This window comes from Myotis lucifugus, unplaced genomic scaffold, assembly GCF_000147115.1.
Source record: "Myotis lucifugus unplaced genomic scaffold, Myoluc2.0 scaffold_0, whole genome shotgun sequence".
NCBI lineage: Eukaryota > Metazoa > Chordata > Mammalia > Chiroptera > Vespertilionidae > Myotis > Myotis lucifugus.
Genome location: NW_005871048.1, coordinates 64,936,672 through 64,956,236, shown reverse-complemented (window position 1 = coordinate 64,956,236; position 19,565 = coordinate 64,936,672). Strand labels below are relative to the sequence as shown.

Genomic DNA, 19,565 nt, shown 5'->3' with positions numbered 1-19,565 from the left:
GTGCTCAGAAGCTCATCAATCACACCTGATTTCCGCATCTGTTCCGGAACCAGATGTTGTGCCAACACTGCCTCCAAGCTAGTTACCAGCAGCCTGGGCACTGGAGAAAAGCTGGGCCTTCAGCACTTTCCTTCTCCCTCCCAAACCCAAGGCGTCCAGCCCGGCGCCTGTGACATATGGAGGCCCATATGCTCCTTTCCTTGGCAGAGCAGCGAGCCTTTGACTTGCTACCTGTCAGCCTTGTGCCTTCCTCTGGTGCTCATCTTCATGAAAAAAGAACTCAGAGACTGAGTTCCTGACAAGGCTAAAGCCCATGACTTCTAGGATACAACGTGCTGGGTCACACACATCATACTCTGTGTTCATTGGGCAGTTCTGGGAAACATTTTTTAAAATGCACACGGTTGTGTTCCTATTGATCATCCTAATATATACATAGCCACAGGCTTCAGGGGAAATGTTTAATTTATACCGCATTCAACAGGAACACTGGTAGTGGAGCCACCACTAAGCAATCAAGGACAAGGCAGTTCTTTGTGCTTGAGAGGACAAATGAGATAAACATGCGAATCTATTTACATTATTTTTAGCTAACAAAAACACCAGATGAATTAAGCTTTCTCCCACTTTACTATGTGGACTGTCTTGTTGTCTGCCTGATGGTCCTCAGGGCTTTGGAGGAAGGAGTGGGGCACCACCTGCAGGTCCCTCACCCCTTCAGCTGCTTCCAATGTCCTGCAACATCTATACGACACTGTCTGGCTAATGGGGTAGTGAACTACATTCTCTAGTTTTATCCTTGATATATCCCAAGCACCTAGAACTGTACTCAAATGTATTATGAATGGATTTTACAAAATTAACAAGTGGCTTAAAAAGATTCCTGCAAAATAAACTGCTGGAGGATAAAAACACAAGTGAACAATAATAAAAAAGTTACACGTGTCCTAGTTTAAGTACTTCATGAGCCACATTACACATCTAATCAGATTTGACAAGAAGCTGCCTCCCCCACAAAGCCTGAAATCACCAAGAAGGTCATTAGAAATTTAGATTTAAACCTAAATCATCAATGAGAACCCTCACCTCCAGGGACCTTGAGATAGCAGTAACTAATATTATAAACTCATAATGATTAGCATGACATTGAAGTAGTGCTTATTTCAACTTTATCTAACACATTAATATCCATTTGCATCCATTTTATAATTTATATAATGTTAGGATTGTATGAGGTATAATTTGAAATGCATATACACTTATTGGGGTGCAGGTACAAACCAGTCTTTAAATTGACGGATGGGGACCCTGGTCTCAGAGCATCACCTGTCCAGGGAGGCAGACTGTGCTCAACAGGGCAACTGTCCGCTGGCCTCAGCTAATAAATTATTATTATACTGCCACTGCTGCTGGCCTGTCAACGGAGCTGGGGATTGCCAACCGATGCCTAGAGGCATGAGGTGCTGCCTGCTTATAATGGGATGAATTGTGTCCCCTGCCCCAGATTCCTATGGTAATGACCTAGCCCCAGTCCCCAGAATGTGACCTTATTTGGAAACAGTTGTTGCAGACGTAATTAGTTAAGATGAGGTCATACTAAAGTAGGGAGAGCCCCTAATCCAATATGCCTGGGTGCTTATGGAAAGGGAAACTGGACACAGACAGGCACGGGAGAATGCCAGGTGAAGGTTACAGTTATGCTGCCACCAGCTGGGGAGCTACCAACAGCTACAGGAGAGGCCTGAATAGATCCTCCCTCATGTTTCAGAGGGAGCGCGGCCCTGCTGATACCTTGACCTGGAACCTTAGGCCTCGAGAGCTGGAAGTAATACATTTCTATAGTTTAAACCACCAGTTTGTGGTCCTTTGCATGCAGCCCCAGGAAGCAGACACATTGCTTCTAGAGAGAGGCAGCCAGCCTAGAAGGAGGCTCTGCCCACTAAAATGGGATGAGAGTGGGTTCCTCTGAGCCCTTGCAGAGCCACGGAGAGCGGTGCTGCCATTAGGACGGACTGCAGACTGTAAGCACAGACAGACACTCGCCCTCCCTAGCAGCCTCTCCGATGCCATCAGCGTGCTCCCAGCCAACTCGGGTGCCTTCACGCTGGTGCCTGTGCTGTTCTGACAAGCCCCATCCTGCTTAGTGCACTTCCTCAGGCTCTGGCACTACACGTTATTCCTACTTGGAACATGCAAATCTATTTACATTTATTTTTCCTGCTCTGACCCTGGAATTAACCACTTCTCCAAGAAACCCTGGTTCCCTTGATTGGGTAATGGTGTTTAAAACCAAGATCTGGGCCCTCAGGATGCTCATGGGTACATGGGTGTCAGTTTTTTGTTTTTTTGTTTTTTTTTTAGATCTTCTCAGTGAACACAGCTGGGAACAATAGGTGTGCATACTAATCCTCCCCATCTAGATCTATTTCTGCATGTATGTATATGAGTATATATCTATTATCCATCCATCTATCCATTCATGCATCCATGCATCCAATCATGTATCCATCTACCTATCCATCCATCCATCCATCCATCCATCCATCCATCCATCCACCCACCCATCCACCCAACACCCATCATCCATCCACCCACCCATCCATCCATCTATTTAAAACTAGGAGCTCATACTAATACTTCCAATTCCAACTCAACACCACAAAGTTCATTTTAATCTTCTCCCTTGCCTATTTGTAACCTTTTTCTCTGACAGTGAGCAACTTGGCTCTCACTACCCACAATATACTTACTTATTTGTTCAATCTTAGTATATACATCAAGCAATTTCAGAATCGCTAACCCAATATACTCCTATAAGAAACACATTTACTAACTGGAGTATACCATTTATGATTTTTTTTAACCTTATAGTATTTGATCAAAATACTGTATCTAAAGTTACTTAGGTTAGGTTTTTTTCTTTCCACTCCTTTCAATTGGTTATAGTACCTATGTAAACATTTGTATTACAGTTAGGTTCATCTGTTAATGCTTGTATCCCATTACAGGTCTTTCCCACATGACGGGTGATTTGAACTGTATGCTTATTTTTGGGTTATGTGAAACAGGACTGCAATCCTAATCAGAGCTGTAAAGAGCTGAGCTCAGCCAACTCCCAATCCACACCTAAACCCTTCCATTTCTAGTTCATTCTTCCTGTCACCTATCTTGTTTTATCTTGTACCAAGCCAGATTCATGTTTGGGCTTTGTACTTGACAGGACTTCAGTACATGTTCGACACTAAACTGTTTTCTTTAGTGGCTCCTACTGAGTCCTGATTTCCATGCTATGTCTGCAACTTCTTTACATAATGCAACTTGCTTAACAAAAGGCTTTGAGGAAAATCACGGCTTTCCTTAATTGGGCCAGTTCTAAGATAGAAACCAGCAGCCACTGAGGAAAGTATCTATATATATAAAAGCCTAAGCGACCATTACGACCGAACAACCAGAATGTCCGGAACGGCCGGTCAACCAGTCGCTATGACGCGTACTGATCACCAGGGGGCAGATGCTCAACGCAGGAGCTGCCCCCTGGGGTCAGTGCACTCCCACAGCCAACCTCCCGCCCCCCGCCCCCCTGCCCCCCGGCCGGCCAGCCAACCTCCCGCAGGCCTCTCCCCCCTGCTGGCCAGCCCATCGATAGGCCTCGATCACCAGCCAGGCAGAGGGACCCCACCCATGCACGAATTCGTGCACTGGGCCTCTAGTTAGTTAATAATAGTGAAGCCTATTACTCCTCTTGGATGTGAAGGGCCACAGGTAACTAGAAGTCAGCTGGACGGAAATTCTCGAGCAACATTTTCAGATTTCTGCTACATCCCTCCCCCTGCTTTTTAAAAAAAATGTAGCACCTCAAAACAATTTGACAACATGGGTAATTATTTGTAAATCTCCGAAAAACTTAAGATTGAAAGGATTAAGAGTTGTATAAATATATGCAATAAAAAATTACAAGTAAAAGCTGTGGTATTAGTACTTTTGGTCACAGAACAACCTCTTTAATGCTCTAGTTGTTCATTGTCCCTGTAATCAGTACTTGATTATCAGATTAATGAGGAAGGGAGCCACCAGAGATGAATGGGTAAACATAAAACCAGTTTAAAAAACTATGGGAAGAAAAGCCAAGTGTTTTGCAAGGGAGGAAATTGGCACCAGAGACCATGTACTTGTTTTCATATCCAGAAAACACTTGAATCCAAACCTGAAAACATACAAACTTCAGGATGAGGGTAATGTGATGTGGAAGTCACACACCATGACGTTTCCAAGAGAATAATTAAATGTTTGACAAATTCTGCAGTAAAGATAGGCCTTTCCATATGTGAAGTGTTTCCAGTCACTAAAACCTTGTTTTACCCTGACAATTAGACCACCTACTGATGTGAGGCTGCACGGGTAGGATTATGGGCTTGAGGAATATGGAAACGGTTATGGGCAACCCCATAATTTATTCGTTTATTTTATAAGGGGATCCAGAGTCACAGTCTATGTTGATCCTAGAAATATTCTGCCAATTCAGGGGACTTCAGTAGCATATTAGAGGCAGGGGCATCCAAGTCAAGACAGACTGAGGGATGACTCCTGGCCTGGCCACTGCCAGCTGTCTATCACTGGGTTGGAGAGCCTCCTAAGCCTTGGTTTCTTCATCTCTCTCATGGTCACATTCATATCAACGCATAGGTGTGTGAGCTTTAAACTCAACGTGAAGCACTCAGCAGTGCCCAGCACAAAGCAGGCACACCATTGGTAAGCACAGCCTAGTGGCTAAGGGTGAGGTCTCTGGACCCAGCCACCACTGCTAGGATGCTGGCTCAGCCAATCATTACTGTGTGAGCTTCGAAAAGTTACTTGCCCCCTCTAAGCTGCTAGAACAGGGCCAGACTCGTTGCACTCTAAAATATTAGGGAGGATGACTGACTAGAACTGTTCAGTCAGCCCGGGAGAACACGGGGAGAGCCCGGTGGTGGAAGTAAACCGGTACACAGAGCACCAGGTACACAGAACATAGGTCAACAGCTTGACTCCACGGAGGCTGACCCCACCCACCTGCCCATGGTGTGTCAAGAGCAAAGCTGAAGTCAGGAGGACAAGAGCGAGCACACCTACAGGAAACCTATGACAGCCACTGGGCTGCAGGGAACAAAGAACCCTTGCTCATGTGCTATGCAAACCCTACTCTGCCTGCTACACAATCCTTGGTTCCAGAGAGAACACACCTTTGTGGTGAGCGCGATGCTAAACTCTAGAGTCCTGGGTGCCTGCTCCCTTCTCTGCAATCATTCATTCTTTGGCATATTTATTTAAACGGCGCATCTTCCATAAATGCCACATTCCACCTCATGAAAAAAATCAATAGAAAGAAAACACATGGGCTGTTATGTCCTTATTTCTAAACATGATAACAAACTATCACCTCTCACTGTATTGACACTGCTACATAGGAAAAAGCTATTTGTACCTTCTGCCACTTACAATCACATGAACTTTCTGGAATTTTTTTTCCAGGCATGGCTTTCTCTCTCATCCTCTTTCTTCCCTCTTAAGGAAACAAATGGATATGAAGAAGGGGCATCCCAGGTTTTCTAGTGCAGAAATACCTCCAGGCCCACATGCTCTCATCCTCCATTCAAGGATCTTCTGAAAGTTCAGTTTCCTTATAACTCATACGGAAGCAAAACTTAATCTGAACTGACCCAAGCATGTAGATTTGAAAATGTGAACATCACACCAGGTCACAATACACTGCCCGAAACCCCACTAAGGGCTCTGATTGGAATGTGCACTCTTTTATTCTCCTAAAATCTGTATCACTGGTCCAAAAACCCCTAAATTTTCCACTGAACTGAAGCAGGCCCCAAGATTTTCAGACCCAGGATTGTGGACCTCTAGGTGTTACTGATGCTGTTATGTTACAAACACAGCTTTGTGAAAATAGCTGGTGAGGAAGATAATGCTAGTTTTCTTTAAACCACTTCTTTTAAAACTGGAACTTGGCTGGACCTTCAGGTTGCTGATCTCATGATTTAAAATAGGCAAGAGTCACTCAAGAACTTCGCCCCAAATTTTGTCTACCCCTCAAGTGACTGCAGGGTAACTCATAGCATCCAAAGATTGCAGAAAACAACCAGAGATTCAGCACATACATGAGCGGACCGGTGGGGCCCACTTGGGGCCACCAAGAATATGCACGTTCCTTTTTAGGGGGCATAAGCTTGTGGGAGCAATTCAGTTGGAAGCCTGGCCTGCTCAGGACCCTGTAAGGCTTGGGTTTAAATTCCTGCCCCATCCACTTGCAAGGCACACAGTGTGGGCAAGTTTATCGTCTCTCTGGACTTGAGTTTCCCATGGGTAGAGCAGGAGAATACCACCTCCTATTAAGGACTACTGGACTGAAACTAAACAATGCGCCTAATCCACAGGAATACAGGTTAGCTGCTTTCCACACCCTTCCTACACGTTCTTTCCTCCTCTGGGGGAGACACCGTCTAGCGACAAGTTGTAAGGTAGAAAGCTCAGTGATCACGTTCTTCTAAGTGGACAAGCTCAGGGAGGCATATGCATTTCTGGTGCATGTCTATGTATTATAAGGTGGGAGGATACAGATTGATACCGAGGTCCTTGAACCAAACTTGACATCAGAACCTCCAAGGAAAATAGTTCATTAACAGAGATGGGGGAATGCAAGGAGACGAGCTGTAATGCAGGGAGAGGAGCTATCTGGGACCGAAGGGGCTGGGACAGAGATGTCATTTAGGGACACCTGTGTGTGGCTGTGCTGATTCTCGATTTGGCTGAAGAACTGGGAAAGCCCAGATGCATGTGGACCTTTTTACAATCAACAGTTCTCTCCCCTGGCTGCACAGAACACCAGGCCCACCCAAGATTCAGCTGGTATGGCATTTTCAAGGTCTCCAGGCTGCTGCCCACAGATTGAGGGCATATGCTCAGATGCAGTCAGGGAGGGCGTGTTCCAGATGCCCCTTTCCTCCCCAGGCTGAGAACACAAATATTCCCCCCACCCCACCCCACCCCTCCTGCTGATTAGAAAAGGAAAAATACACAGCAGGGGCCCCAAACAGCCCAGGAGTTATCAGAAGCACAGGACAGAGAACAAACATTAATGTGTAACTGAATAAGTTATTTGTGTCACACGCCCGAGATTCACCAGCACTCTCCTACCTGGGCTCGGTCTCCCACTCCTCCTCGTCCTTGTCTTTCTCTTCTTTGGTGTCTCCAGAATGCGGGTGTTTCTGCACAATTCGCATTCCACCAGCTTTCACTAGAAAGAAAGCGAAGAGGGTGTGGTCAGTGTGGAAACGGAACCTCCGGAGGATCAGGGGAACCAGCTCCAAAGTTTTTAGTTGCCCCATGGCCACAAGTTAGTTCAGATAACCTGGCATCAATGGCAGTGATTAACAGAAAGTTAGTGCTGTTGGGGGAAGAGTCACTATGACATAGCACTCAGCCCAGCCTTACTACAGATCCACTTAGAAACTCCCCATGGCTCCTGTTTGCTTTTGGTCTCATAAGTATTTCATAAGAGCAGCAGTGTAACCAGAGTACGAATCATTGGACAGAGTGGCTGTTGCTTTAGGTCCTGCATGTCTTCTTGACACAACAAGATCCTACTGAATCCCTGCCCTGTGATACTTTCTCAAATAATGATGATGCTTTTAAAAAAATTCTGACTAGTCCTGCATTAGTTTTTATTTTTCAATTATAGTTGACATACAATATGATATTAGTTTCAGGTGTACACCATAGTGACTCAACATTTACAAACCTTACACAAAGTGATTCCCATGGTAAGTCTAGTACTCATCTGTCACTGTAGTTATTACAATATCATTGACTATATTCCCTATGCTGTACTTTACATCCCATGACTTATTTTATAACTGGAATTTTGTACTTCTTGATCCCCTCCCCCTTTCCACCCATCTTTCACCCTCTCCCCTTTAGCAAATATCAGTTTGTTCTCTGTATCTATGAGTTTGTTTGTTTCATTTTGTTTGTTAGATTCCACCTGTAAGTGAAATCATACAGCATTTGTCTCCAATGATGCTTCCGATGGGGTGACACAGCTGCAGGTGACATGGGGCAGCTGCTGCCACATTCACAGAGGCTGCTCAGGTGGGAGCCAAGGCATCTGCTGAAGCCCTTCCCAGACTGTGCTGTGAAACCGAGTGCTGGTAGATGTCAAGTTAGTTTTTTAAAGCAGCTTGACATATAATTCACATACAATTCATCCATTTAGAGCGTACAACTCAATGGTGTTTGAGTGTATTCGGAGTTGTACAACCATCGACACGATCAACTTGAGAACATTTCATCTCCCCAAACAGAAACCCCAAATCACAAATGGTCACCCCCTAATCCGTCCTCTCCCCCAGCAACCAGTCATCTGGATTTGCCTATTCTGGACATCTGACATCAATGGAATCATAAAATGTGTGGCCTCTGCTGACTGGCTTCTTTCATTCAGCATAATGTTTTCAAGGATCATCCATGTTGTAGCATGTGTCAGTATTCATTCTTTTTTATGATTGAATAATATTCCATTGCTTGGGTAGACCACATTTAGTTCATCAAATCATCTGCTGATATACATTTGGTTGTTTCTACACTGGATGTTGTAAATGATGCAGCCATGAACAACTTGTGTACAAGGTTCTGTGTAGATACATGAACATATACCTTCATTTTCTTGAGTATACACTTAGTAGTGGAATAGCTGGGTTGCAGAGTAACTCTATATTTACCATTTGAGAAACTCTAAAGCCACAGCATCATTTTCTATTCCAACCAGTCTGAGGGCTCCAATTTCTCCACATGCTCACCAACACTTGTTACCACCTATCTTTTCAGTCATAACCACCCTAGTGGGTCTGAAGTGATATCTTATTGTAGTTTGATTTCCATTTCTCAATGGCTATTAGTACTGTTTTGTAAGAAAAAAACAAAAAAAAATGTGGACTCTAGGATTTGTTAAGTGTGGGAAATGCTAGGTTGAACAGCATTAAATGGGTTTCTTCAAGCCAGATTTCTTGCCCCCCAGTGTGCATTATGAAGCTCTGTGAGGCACACAGTGTGCTGTCTTTCCCAAATGCCTTTGACCACAGAACTTTTATCCCAAGTTATCATCCTTTAGGACTATAGTGTTCCACAGGATAGAGTTTGGAAATGCTGGCCCTGTTTAAGAAAACCAGCCTTATGTGGTCACTAGACTGGGCTTTGTGTCAGTAAGCTCCTCCATGTCCTCACCTATGTGGTCTCAGACTCGGCCCCTTAAAGTCTCGCTGTTTCATCTGCAAAAAGGGGATTAGAGCAGCATCCTAAAATCTACAAATCTGAATGAGAAGAGGCTGTTGAAATCCTAATCCACAATGTGATGGTGTTTAGAGGCGGGGCCTTTGGGAGGTGATTAGGTCATGAGAGTGGAGCTCTTAAAAATGGAGTTAGAGTCCTTATAAGGAGACCCCAGAGAGCTCCCTTGCCCCTTCCACCACGTGAGGACAGAGAAGAACTAGGAAACGGACCCTCACTAGACACCAAATCTGATGGCACCCTGACCTTGGACTTGCAGCCTGAAGAGCTGCTGTTTATAAGCCACTGGTTTGTGGTAGTCTGTCAAAGCAGCCCAAATGGGCTAAGACAGAGGCGTGTGGTAGCCTTGGCACAGGCAAGAATATGAGAGAAGGAGAAACCAAGATGGCGGCATAGGTAAACACCGGAGATTGCTGCCGCAAACAACCACTTCAAAAATACAACTAAAAGACGGAACGGACATCACCCAGAACCACAGGAAGGCTGGCTGAGGAGAGATTCTTCAACTAGAAGGAAAGAGAACAGCATACCGAGGCTCAGAGGAGGCGCAGTGTGGAAAATACAAAGGTACGGAGGTGCGCGTGGAGCCGGCTGGTGGCTGAGGGCGCAGTTGTCGTTTTCAATCAGGAGGGAGTCTCAGACTCTGAGCTCCAGATCCGGGCGAGTCTCTAGAGACTCAGACTCAAACGGGAGAAGCGGGAGTGTCTGGCATCAGTCGGAACGTGAGGGCAGCTTTCTCTCCGAGGTTTGCAGCGGTTGCTGGGGTTCTGAGAAGCAGAGCCTCTGGGAACGGGACCGAGAGCAGCCATAACTGCTCCCTCCACCCGCCCTGTTGATCCCCTTCGACCCGACCCGCCTAAGCCCTGCGCAGAGCCATTTGCCAGATAGCCTCAGGCAAAGGCTAGATTAGCACCTCTCCAGAGGACAGAAGTTTTCCCACTGCAGACACAGCTGATTCTCACAGCCAGTTGGCCTGGTGGTCAAATCCCTCTAGTATTAACTACAACAATAAAGGCTTAACTAGAACAAGACTGCGCACAAAGACCACAAGGGGGTGCACCAAGAAAGCATAAAAAATGCGGAGACAAAAAAACATGACAGAAATGGAGGATATAGAGCTAAAAAACGCACTTTTGAGGGCTTTCAATAATTTGCTAGAAGCTGCTGATAAACTTGATGAGAGCCTCAAGAAATCTAATGAGACCCTCGATGTTGTGATAAAGAACCAACTAGAAATTAAGCATACACTGACTGAAATAAAGAATATTATACAGACACCCAACAGCAGACCAGAGGAGCGCAAGAATCAAGTCAAAGATTTGAAATGCGAAGAAGCAAAAAACACCCAACCGGAAAAGCAAAATGAAAAAAGAATCCGAAAATACGAAGATAGTGTAAGGAGCCTCTGGGACAGCTTCAAGCGTACAAACATCAGAATTATAGGGGTGCCAGAAGATGAGAGACAGCAAGATATTGAAAACCTATTTGAAGAAATAATGACAGAAAACTTCCCCCACCTGGTGAATGAAATGGACTTACAGGTCCAAGAAGCGCAGAGAACCCCAAACAAAAGGAATCCAAAGAGGACCACACCAAGACACATCATAATTAAAATGCCAAGAGCAAAAGACAAAGAGAGAATCTTAAAAGCAGCAAGAGAAAGAGACTCAATTACCTACAAGGGAATACCCATACGACTGTCAGCTGATTTCTCAACAGAAACTTTGCAGGCCAGAAGAGAATGGCAAGAAATATTCAAAGTGATGAATACCAAGAACCTACAACCAAGATTACTTTATCCAGCAAAGCTATCATTCAGAAGTGAAGGTCAGATAAAGAGCTTCACAGATAAGGAAAAGCTAAAGGAGTTCATCACCACTAAACCAGTATTATACGAAATGCTGAAAGGTATCCTTTAAGAAGAGGAAGAAGAAGAAAAAGGTAAAGATACAAATTATGAACAACAAACATGCATCTATCAACAAGTGAATCTAAGAATCAAGTGAATAAATAATCTGATGTACAGAATGAACTGGTGATTATAATGAATCAGGGACATAGAAAGGGAATGGACTGACTATTCTTGGAGGGGAAAGGGGAGTGGGAGATGCGGGAAGAGACTGGACAAAAATCGTGCACCTATGGATGAGGACAGTGGGTGGGGAGCGAGGGCGGAGGGTGGGGCGGGAACTGGGAGGAGGGGAGTTATGGGGGGAAAAAAAGAGGAACAAATGTAATCTGAACAATAAAGATTTAATTAAAAAAAATTCTAAAAAAGATGAACTATGCTTAATACGGAATGAAAAAAAAAAAAAGAATATGAGAGAAAGCAGAGCCACGCAACTGCACTCATGGCCCCCAAGCTCAGCATCCCCCACCCTACCCCCCACAGATGTTTTCAAGAAACCAAAAGTAAAAAGGGCTGTGCAAGTGACTACAAAGAAAACAATGCATGTCCAGGTGACATTTAAAATAACCGTCAGCTGAAGCTCACATGGAGTGGTCTGTCCACCCCTCTGTTGAAGTAAGTCCACATGACAAAGCTCAGTCACTCTGCATTAGCCCTTCCTTTAACTTAGTTTATAAAAACAATTAACTTCACCCATCCCTCACAGTATGTGTGGTAATTAATGCAGCCATAAAAAGTGGCAATAAAAATAATAACTCAGGGCTGAGACAGATTCATTTTAACTTGAAATCCTGCCAAAAATATGACAGCATGTATTTATTGGGATTGTTTTATCATTGACACTAGAACTCTTCATTTGTGAAAATACAAAAGCAGAATTATTTTTGCAGAAATCTTTGTGGAATATTTGCAAATATAAGTATTTTTATGAAAGACATAAGAAAAAAATCCTAGATTTTTGTTGTGGTTGTTATTCAAATGGGAGCTTCAAATTTAAAGAATAACAAGCTTCCTCCTAGCAGAAGTGCTAGGCAGAGGTTATGGGCATGGATCCTCGAGCCAGACTCCTGGGCTCAGGTCTCAGCTCTGCCCATGTGCTCACGTGCGTGCATGTGTCTGGGCGAGTTGCTAACTCTATCTGTGCCACAGGGTCCCCAGTGTGTGAAGAAAGGGTGACAATGCTCTCCCCCTGCTCCCCAGGGGTTCGCTGAGGACTAAATGAGCTAACACACGTGACACACTGCCAATGGGGCTGGGCACACGGCAAATGTTCATCTGTCATCTACTCTCATTGAATGGGTTTTAACAATTGGCATCTAGTACTTGGAGAGACTTCAGTCTTTGAGTCCTTGGTGTGTCAATGTCTCCTCACTGCCGTGTCCTTATATGTAAAATGCAGATGCTACCGCGACTCATGGGGTTGTGAAGGAGTAAGTGACACCCTACAGAGTGCTCCCCACACGGCTCTCCACTGACCTGGTCAGCTTCCCCTCACCAGGACGGCGTCAGTGCACCATCTCAGCAAGGAAGCTTCTGGAGAATCGCAGATCCTGGGTAACTAACTTTGCTGCTCTTCACCTCGCTATGTGCCAGGCACCGTTCTAGCCACTGGCCACATGTCTTCGCACTTTACAGTAACCCTGGGGAGTAGGTCCCCAGACATGAAGTGGGGGAAGCCAGTGGCCCAGTCACACAGCCAGGACTGCAGAGCTGGTCAGACCCCAGCAGCCTGTGCCCTGAACCCCTCCCTGCAGGCCTTTCCTCCTCAGACCTTCCAGGAAACAGAGTATCATTGCTCCTCAGAGAAACACAAAGTGCTGGCCTGTGGGCAGGTTCTGGGCACTCTGCGCCCAGGTGGGGGTGGACTTGCCTTTGATGTTAAAAGGTCTCTGCAGAGCGGCTTCCTCCCCAAGGGGCAAAGGGAATGAAGGACACTTGTTCCTCAGTCAGACTTGGCCAGGTAAGAAATAATGAGGAAGCAACTGATCACATACACTCCCATGGCCGGGCAGCCCCTCGGGTGTTGGGGTGCCTGCTGGGAGAGGGAGTCACCGATAGCTCGCTCTCTACTCCTGCTCAACAGGCTGGAAGACCCACCACTGGAAGACAGGCAGGGGGATGAAAGGGGTCTCCCCAGGGCCGCTCAGGACTGTAAGTGCCCCATGAACCAGGGTGTGGGTTTTAGCAGGAAGCAGGAGGGGCTGTTAATTCACACAAATGTCCCCAAAGCACTGACTCAGGTGCTAGAGCTAGACTTGCAAGTGTATGTCAGTTTCATTCTTGCTGAGAGAGCTACTGGAATGTTACTCAAAGGAAAGCCAATCTACCAAATGGGAGAGGACTGTTCAGGTGGGAACAACACAGAAGACCATCAGGACAGTAGTCCAAGAGTGAACCTACTCATCTCCAGTACAGCCATGCAGTGGCAGGTAAGCAAAGGGGAAAGGACCTGGCCCACCGTGGGGCCAGTGAGATGAGGAGGGACAAGGCCAAAGGACCATCTCAGTGCAGAGAATGGCTCTACCAGGAGAGGGAAGACCCCTGGGCAAGCAAACATTTCTTCATATCTGTGGGGGCTGCTGGATCTGAGGTGGGAGCCCCACAAAGAGAAAGTGGAGAGGATAAAGGGGGAGAGGCAGAGAGAACCTGTGGGGAGACTGGGCACCCCAGATGAAGAGTTACGGGAACCCAAGAAGAACCCTGTTCCCGAGACCGAGTGGGGTCTTTCAGGTCCATGGGTGGCGAGTGGAAGTCATGGCTTGTGCTAAAAGATGAGCCCCGGATAAATTATAGAACTTGTACCCCTGATGTCTCAGAAAGCTGAGGAAGAAGGGAACTGCTATTCTGCACTTTGAATCACAGTTTGTCAAGGTGGGAAGGTTGTTAAACCTTACAGGGCACTCCATTCACTTTCCAGGGGTGGCCATGGAATTGAGAGCTGTGCTGTGTGGGCCTGGGCCGTGGAGCGTCAGATCAGAGCTCGACATGCCATGCTCTGTCTTCCACAGTAGTGTGCACTCCATTCCACAATGTGGCTGTGACACAAAGGACAGACTGCCTGGTGACGGGCCCAGAGCAGCTGTGGGGCTGTCCTGGAGTTAAGGGAGGCTGATTTCAGGAAGTCCAGGGAAAAATAGGATCCATGCCTGGAGATGCTCTGGAAAAGCCTAGCACTGGGGGCTGGCTAGGTGTTCACCCATCCCAACCCCAGCCTCCCTTGCAGTTGGTTTGAGGCCATTTGCCTGGGTTGTGGTCAAGCAGGGAGAAAAGAGCCCGTGGTAGGCAGCATAATGTCCCCACCCTACAGATGTCCATACTCCCGTTCCTGGGCCCTGTGAATGTATTGGGTGTCATGGCAAGGGGCATTAAGGTTGCTATTTCATGGTTTTAAGCTGCCCATAAAATAAGATTATTTTGGATTATCCAGGTGAACCCATTATCATCATCTGGGTCCTGAAATGCAGCAGGGGGAGGAAGAAGAATCAGGGTCAGAGTATGTAGTTGAGAAAGACTTGACCAGCCATTGCCAGCTTTGAAGATGGAGGAAGGGGCCACACGCGAAGGCATGGGGCAGCCTCTGGAAGCTGGAGAGGTAAGAAAACAGACTCTTCCCTTGAGCTTTCAGAAGGGACCAACCCTGCAGACACCTTGATTTTAGCCTGGTGAGACCATTTGGACTTTTCACCTATAGAACTGTAAGATAATAAAGTTGTGTTCTGTTAAGCCTCTGTTTATCATGCTTTGCTACTGCAGCCACAGGAAACTAACAGTGACACATGCCACTCATAGGCTGAACCATAAGGCATCTTTAACTCCTGTCTGATTAATATAACAAAGAATTGAATTATTTTGAAATCACTACAAAGAGTAAAGTGATCTATTTCTCACTTTACTTTCAATAAGTACAATTGTTTTCTACTTCCATTTGACTCAGGTCTAGAAGGGCTGTGAGGCCTACTTTTCATAACCTTATGGGAACTAATAATGTTCAACACTATTTCTTATTAGGTTTATGAGAACTGTACTGACATATGGCTTTGGATCCCCTGGCAAATGGAGAGTACCGGGGCCAGCAAAATGTATTTAATAAAGAGATGTTAGCCACATCACTGCCACCAACTCATGAAGATTGGAAGAAATGAGTAATCGTGTGGCTTATAATTATGTCCTCCTTCTGCCAAGGCACCCTTGGACTATTAGATGAGACAGAACCTCACTAATTCTAACTCTGCTAGTCTGCATTTGCAGTAGCTCTCATAGAACAAGCAGTCTCCCACCACTTCTCTGCAGATGTTCTGTAGTCAAGAGCAGTGGAGTGGTCTGAAATCATTAAGACCGGATTACCTCCACAGCATACTGCCAGGAGGCCAGGATGTGGAGCAGCACCATCCCCACGCTTCAGTGACGTACTCTATATTTGCACAACCCTGTCCTACACACTGCAGAAGCCTGTGCAAACGGCCTCATCAATCTCACAGGGCATGTGATGGGAAGAGACACAGGGTGTGTGATGGAGCACCTTGTGCAAAGGGCTGCTGAGGTTCCAAGGGGCAAAGGACCTACAGGCTGGTCCCCCTGAACTCACTAGCTTTGATAGGAGACACTCCAAATGGTTTGGCCAGTTCTTAAAATGGAGTTGTCCTCTTTATCCCAACTGTAAGGTAACTGTCAGTAAAATGAGTGAACAAGAGGCAAGGGCTTAAAATAGTGCCAATGAAGGCCAGCAGAATGCACCACCATGAAATATGCCTCTGTGGCAGAAGGGCTGTTTTGAGCTGATTAAAACCAGCAGAGAAGGAAAACCTCAGAAAACTGAGAAGCTATCGTTTTGTAAGGGACGTTTACATTAGTAATGGAAATTTCCCTGTGTAAGTATCTCCCTCTCTGTACTAGAAAGGGAAGCAGGACTATATCACAAGAGAACCTGAAATCTGTATAGCAACCTTACCCTGGTTTACCTGGCTTTTTCTGGAAACCCCCCATAACTGGCTCCCTACTCCCCAATGTTTTTTTTGTTTGTTTGTTTGTTTTTTGGTGTTGTTAATTCTCACCCAAGGATATTTTTCCATTGATTTTAAGAGAGAGTGGAAGGGACAGGGAGAGACAGAGAGAGAAACATTGATGTGAGAGAGACACATCGATTGGTTGCCTCCGGCATACACCCTGACCAGGGCGGGGGATTGAGCCTGCAACTGAGGTATGTGCCCTTAACCGGGATCAAACCCAGGACCCTTCAGTTCACGAGCTGACGCTCTATCCACTGAACCAAATTGGCTAGGGCCCCAATGTTTTTCTTTTGTCTTTAGTTGAAGTTGGTATTTATGGTGGTGGCTTGGGCCATTTCAGGGAATTACTCAGTTTTTTTGGGTCTCTCCCATGTGTAGAGGAGGTATTCCTGTTAATAAACTTCGGTTTGTTTTTCTCTTATTAATCTGTCTTTATCACAGGGGATGGGGAGAGGTGTCTCGGCCAGGAACCTAGAAGGGTAGAGGGAAAATTATTTACCCTCCCCTATACCAGGCACATTAACACTCAGCAAATGTTGTTACTACTTGCACTTATGACGTTATTTAAACTGGATGAGAGTCACACCTGCATCCCTAGTGCACACTGGAGACAGCGCAGAGGTAGAGAACACTGCGGGCCCCGCATGCTCTGGGGAAGTGAGAGGTGCTAAGAGGCTCTGAAGGAACTCACTCAGAAGCTACTTATTGTGTATTTTTGTACCAGGCACTGTGCCAGCTCCTGTGGATGAAGATATCACTAAGACCCAACCCTGGAAGCAAGAAGGAGAGGCAGACAGGTGGAGGTAAAAGTGACAAGGAAACAGCTAATTTTGTGAGAATGCACTGGATACCGGTTCAGACAGCAACAACGAGAAAACACAAAAGAACATGAAGATAGTCATAAAAGAGAATTTTATTGTTTCCGATTGAGGATTTAAGCACAAGTCTGTGTTATCCAATTTAAGCACTTAATGAAAGTGTACCCAAAATTTTCAAGGCTGTTATTTTTGATTTATGAACTGTGCTCTTGGCTATACTTGATAATTATCTTTATTATAGTGAGTTGCCTTTATGTTTGTTTGTTTTTAACATCAACTCTGCAGTATGTCCTATTCTCTGGCCACGCCAGAGTAAATAAAAATATCCAAATACCCCCAGCTTTTTGCTAAAAAGAGCTTTCCCACAGGAAAGTGGATCTGAGGCAAAATACTGCACATGACAAAAAATCCCCTTCTAACCTGTACCGCTGGACCAAGATGCCAGGTTCTGCCTCTAACTCTGGGCAAATATGACTGGCCTTGGAAAATGGGGAATGTCAGTGACAGTTCTTTAAGCAGTTCCTGTGAGACTGGGACCCCAAAGGCTACAGGATCTTCCCTGAAGTCACTTGAAGAGGTTGCCTGTGGGATTAACTGCCCTTGAACTTGGATTCTGATGAATGGAAGGGGGGAGCTCCAGTGAGAGTTACGTGGCAAAGGTAGCTCTGCTCTATGATGACACCCCCAAACCTCCCATTTCATAGATTAGGAAAACTGGCTACACCAGCACAAATAAGTTGGCTCCTCTCCCCTTTGGCATAAATGAGCTATTTAATTTGTAATTCACAAGGCCTAGCTGTTTAGAATTCGAAGAAAACCAAAGTCTTTCATGGAATTTCTCCAGGGAGTTAATATGCACAGTTCACGTCTGTGATCTTAAAAATCTCCACGTGGAAATGCCTCTATGTGCAACTTAGTTACTACTACCTTGATTTGGTCTCATCCCAACTTACCCGCTTTACTGCCACTCCTTACCCTGGGACAGGGGAGTGTAAAGAAAGGCGTTCCCGCCGGCAGTGCTGCCAGGTCATCAGCAGCCAGCAGATGGGCACGGACCCACTGAGGCAGACACTAAAGGTCACGTTATCTTTACAGGAAATCTCTTTGAGGTACTTTTTATTTTATTAATTTTTTAAACGAATGGAACACAAAGGCCCCAAAGCCCATTTCCCACTACAGCGGGACTACTTTCTAAAACCCCATGCCAGTTAAGTCGCAGGCATCGGTTAGCCGTTTTCCTTCCCTAGTCCAGGCAGTTTTTGGTGGTTGTTGAGAGCTGCTTTCAGCAGTGCAAATATCAGCTCGGAGTATTTATTGGAAGAGCGGCCCTAGTCACGTGTTCACGCAGAGAACGAGGGCCCTATCCTGGGGGACGGCAGACTGACGGAGGGAGATCAGGGAGTCTTTACTACAAGAAGAAGGTGGCACTAATGTGCCCCACAACGCAGCCAGGCCCCCGAGGCTTCTGGCATCAGGAGACGGAGTTTATAACACAACGGTGTGCAATTTGGACCCTAACCCCACACGTGGAGGGAGTTTATAACACAAAGGTGTGCAATTTGGACCCTAACCCTAACCCCACACATGGAGGGGGCCTGGCCTCTGGGACCCAGGCACCTTCCATTCTCCCCCAGGGTCCTTGCACCGGCATCGGCTGTCATTCCAAAGGGGAGCAGACCCGGAAACGGAGCAGCCGAGCAGCCTGCACCCAGCGGGGAGCGAACAGGAACTGTCTGTCCTGGGACCGAAAGGGGCGAGGAAAGGGGCGAGGCGGCGTGAACATAAGAGCGGCTCGGATTCACATTTTCTATGCAAGTCCTTCCTGGGTTTAACTTCCTTGGCCTAGAGTTTAGAATTTGAAAACACAAACAAACAAGAAAACACTCCAAAAACACCCCCCAAAACCCCACTTTTGAGAAAAGACTGGATGTGAAAGCAACTGGGGGGCAAAGTCATATTGAGTGATTGATGGTAAAAATGATTTCCGTCAACCGACCATCACCACCTTGTCATTAAAAACATTAACTTTTGGGTCGGCGACCCGGTTTTCCGAAACATCTGGACATGCTGCGTTCGCCGCCCATTATTATTATTATTTTTGGAAGTTGTGCAATTGGGCTTATCCAAGTCCTTCCCATTTGCATGCAACGGCCACAGGCTTGCGATGCTTCCCCAACTTGCAAGAAATGGGTTTTGCCAAAGGCGGGGTTCAGTTTAACTGAAGACGCCACGAGTGAGCAGGTCCCAGGCTGGTGAACCAGTCCCCGCGCCTGGCGCCCGGGCCCGCCCGCCCAGCGCCCCGCGCCCGCGGGTTCGGGCCGGCTCTCCGGGACCCACGACGGGAGGGAAAGTGGAAACGAGTCATTACCAGCGGGCGGGTGTCCAGCTTTCGTCGCTTGCTTCTCCTCGGGAGGCGAAGACATGGTGCGACCGGAGCGGCTGGGACGGCAGCGGAGGTGGCGGCGGCTTCGTGGGTCGGGAGGATGTGCGCAGGAGCCGGAG

General features: G+C 46.3%; 1 protein-coding gene across 1 annotated transcript in view; it reads right to left on the bottom strand.

Moving 5' to 3' along the window:
- DAP (death associated protein) overlaps window positions 1-19,559 on the bottom strand; it is a 49,398-nt gene extending 29,839 nt beyond the window's left edge. The window contains exons 1-2 of the mRNA XM_006081502.3: window positions 19,432-19,559; window positions 7,183-7,282 (exon numbers count right to left, since the gene is read on the bottom strand). Coding sequence (XP_006081564.1) covers window positions 7,183-7,282; window positions 19,432-19,486 — 155 coding nt within the window. The 5' untranslated portion in view covers window positions 19,487-19,559. The remainder of the gene's footprint in view (window positions 1-7,182; window positions 7,283-19,431) is intronic.
- Between the last annotated feature and the right edge of the window lie 6 nt (window positions 19,560-19,565).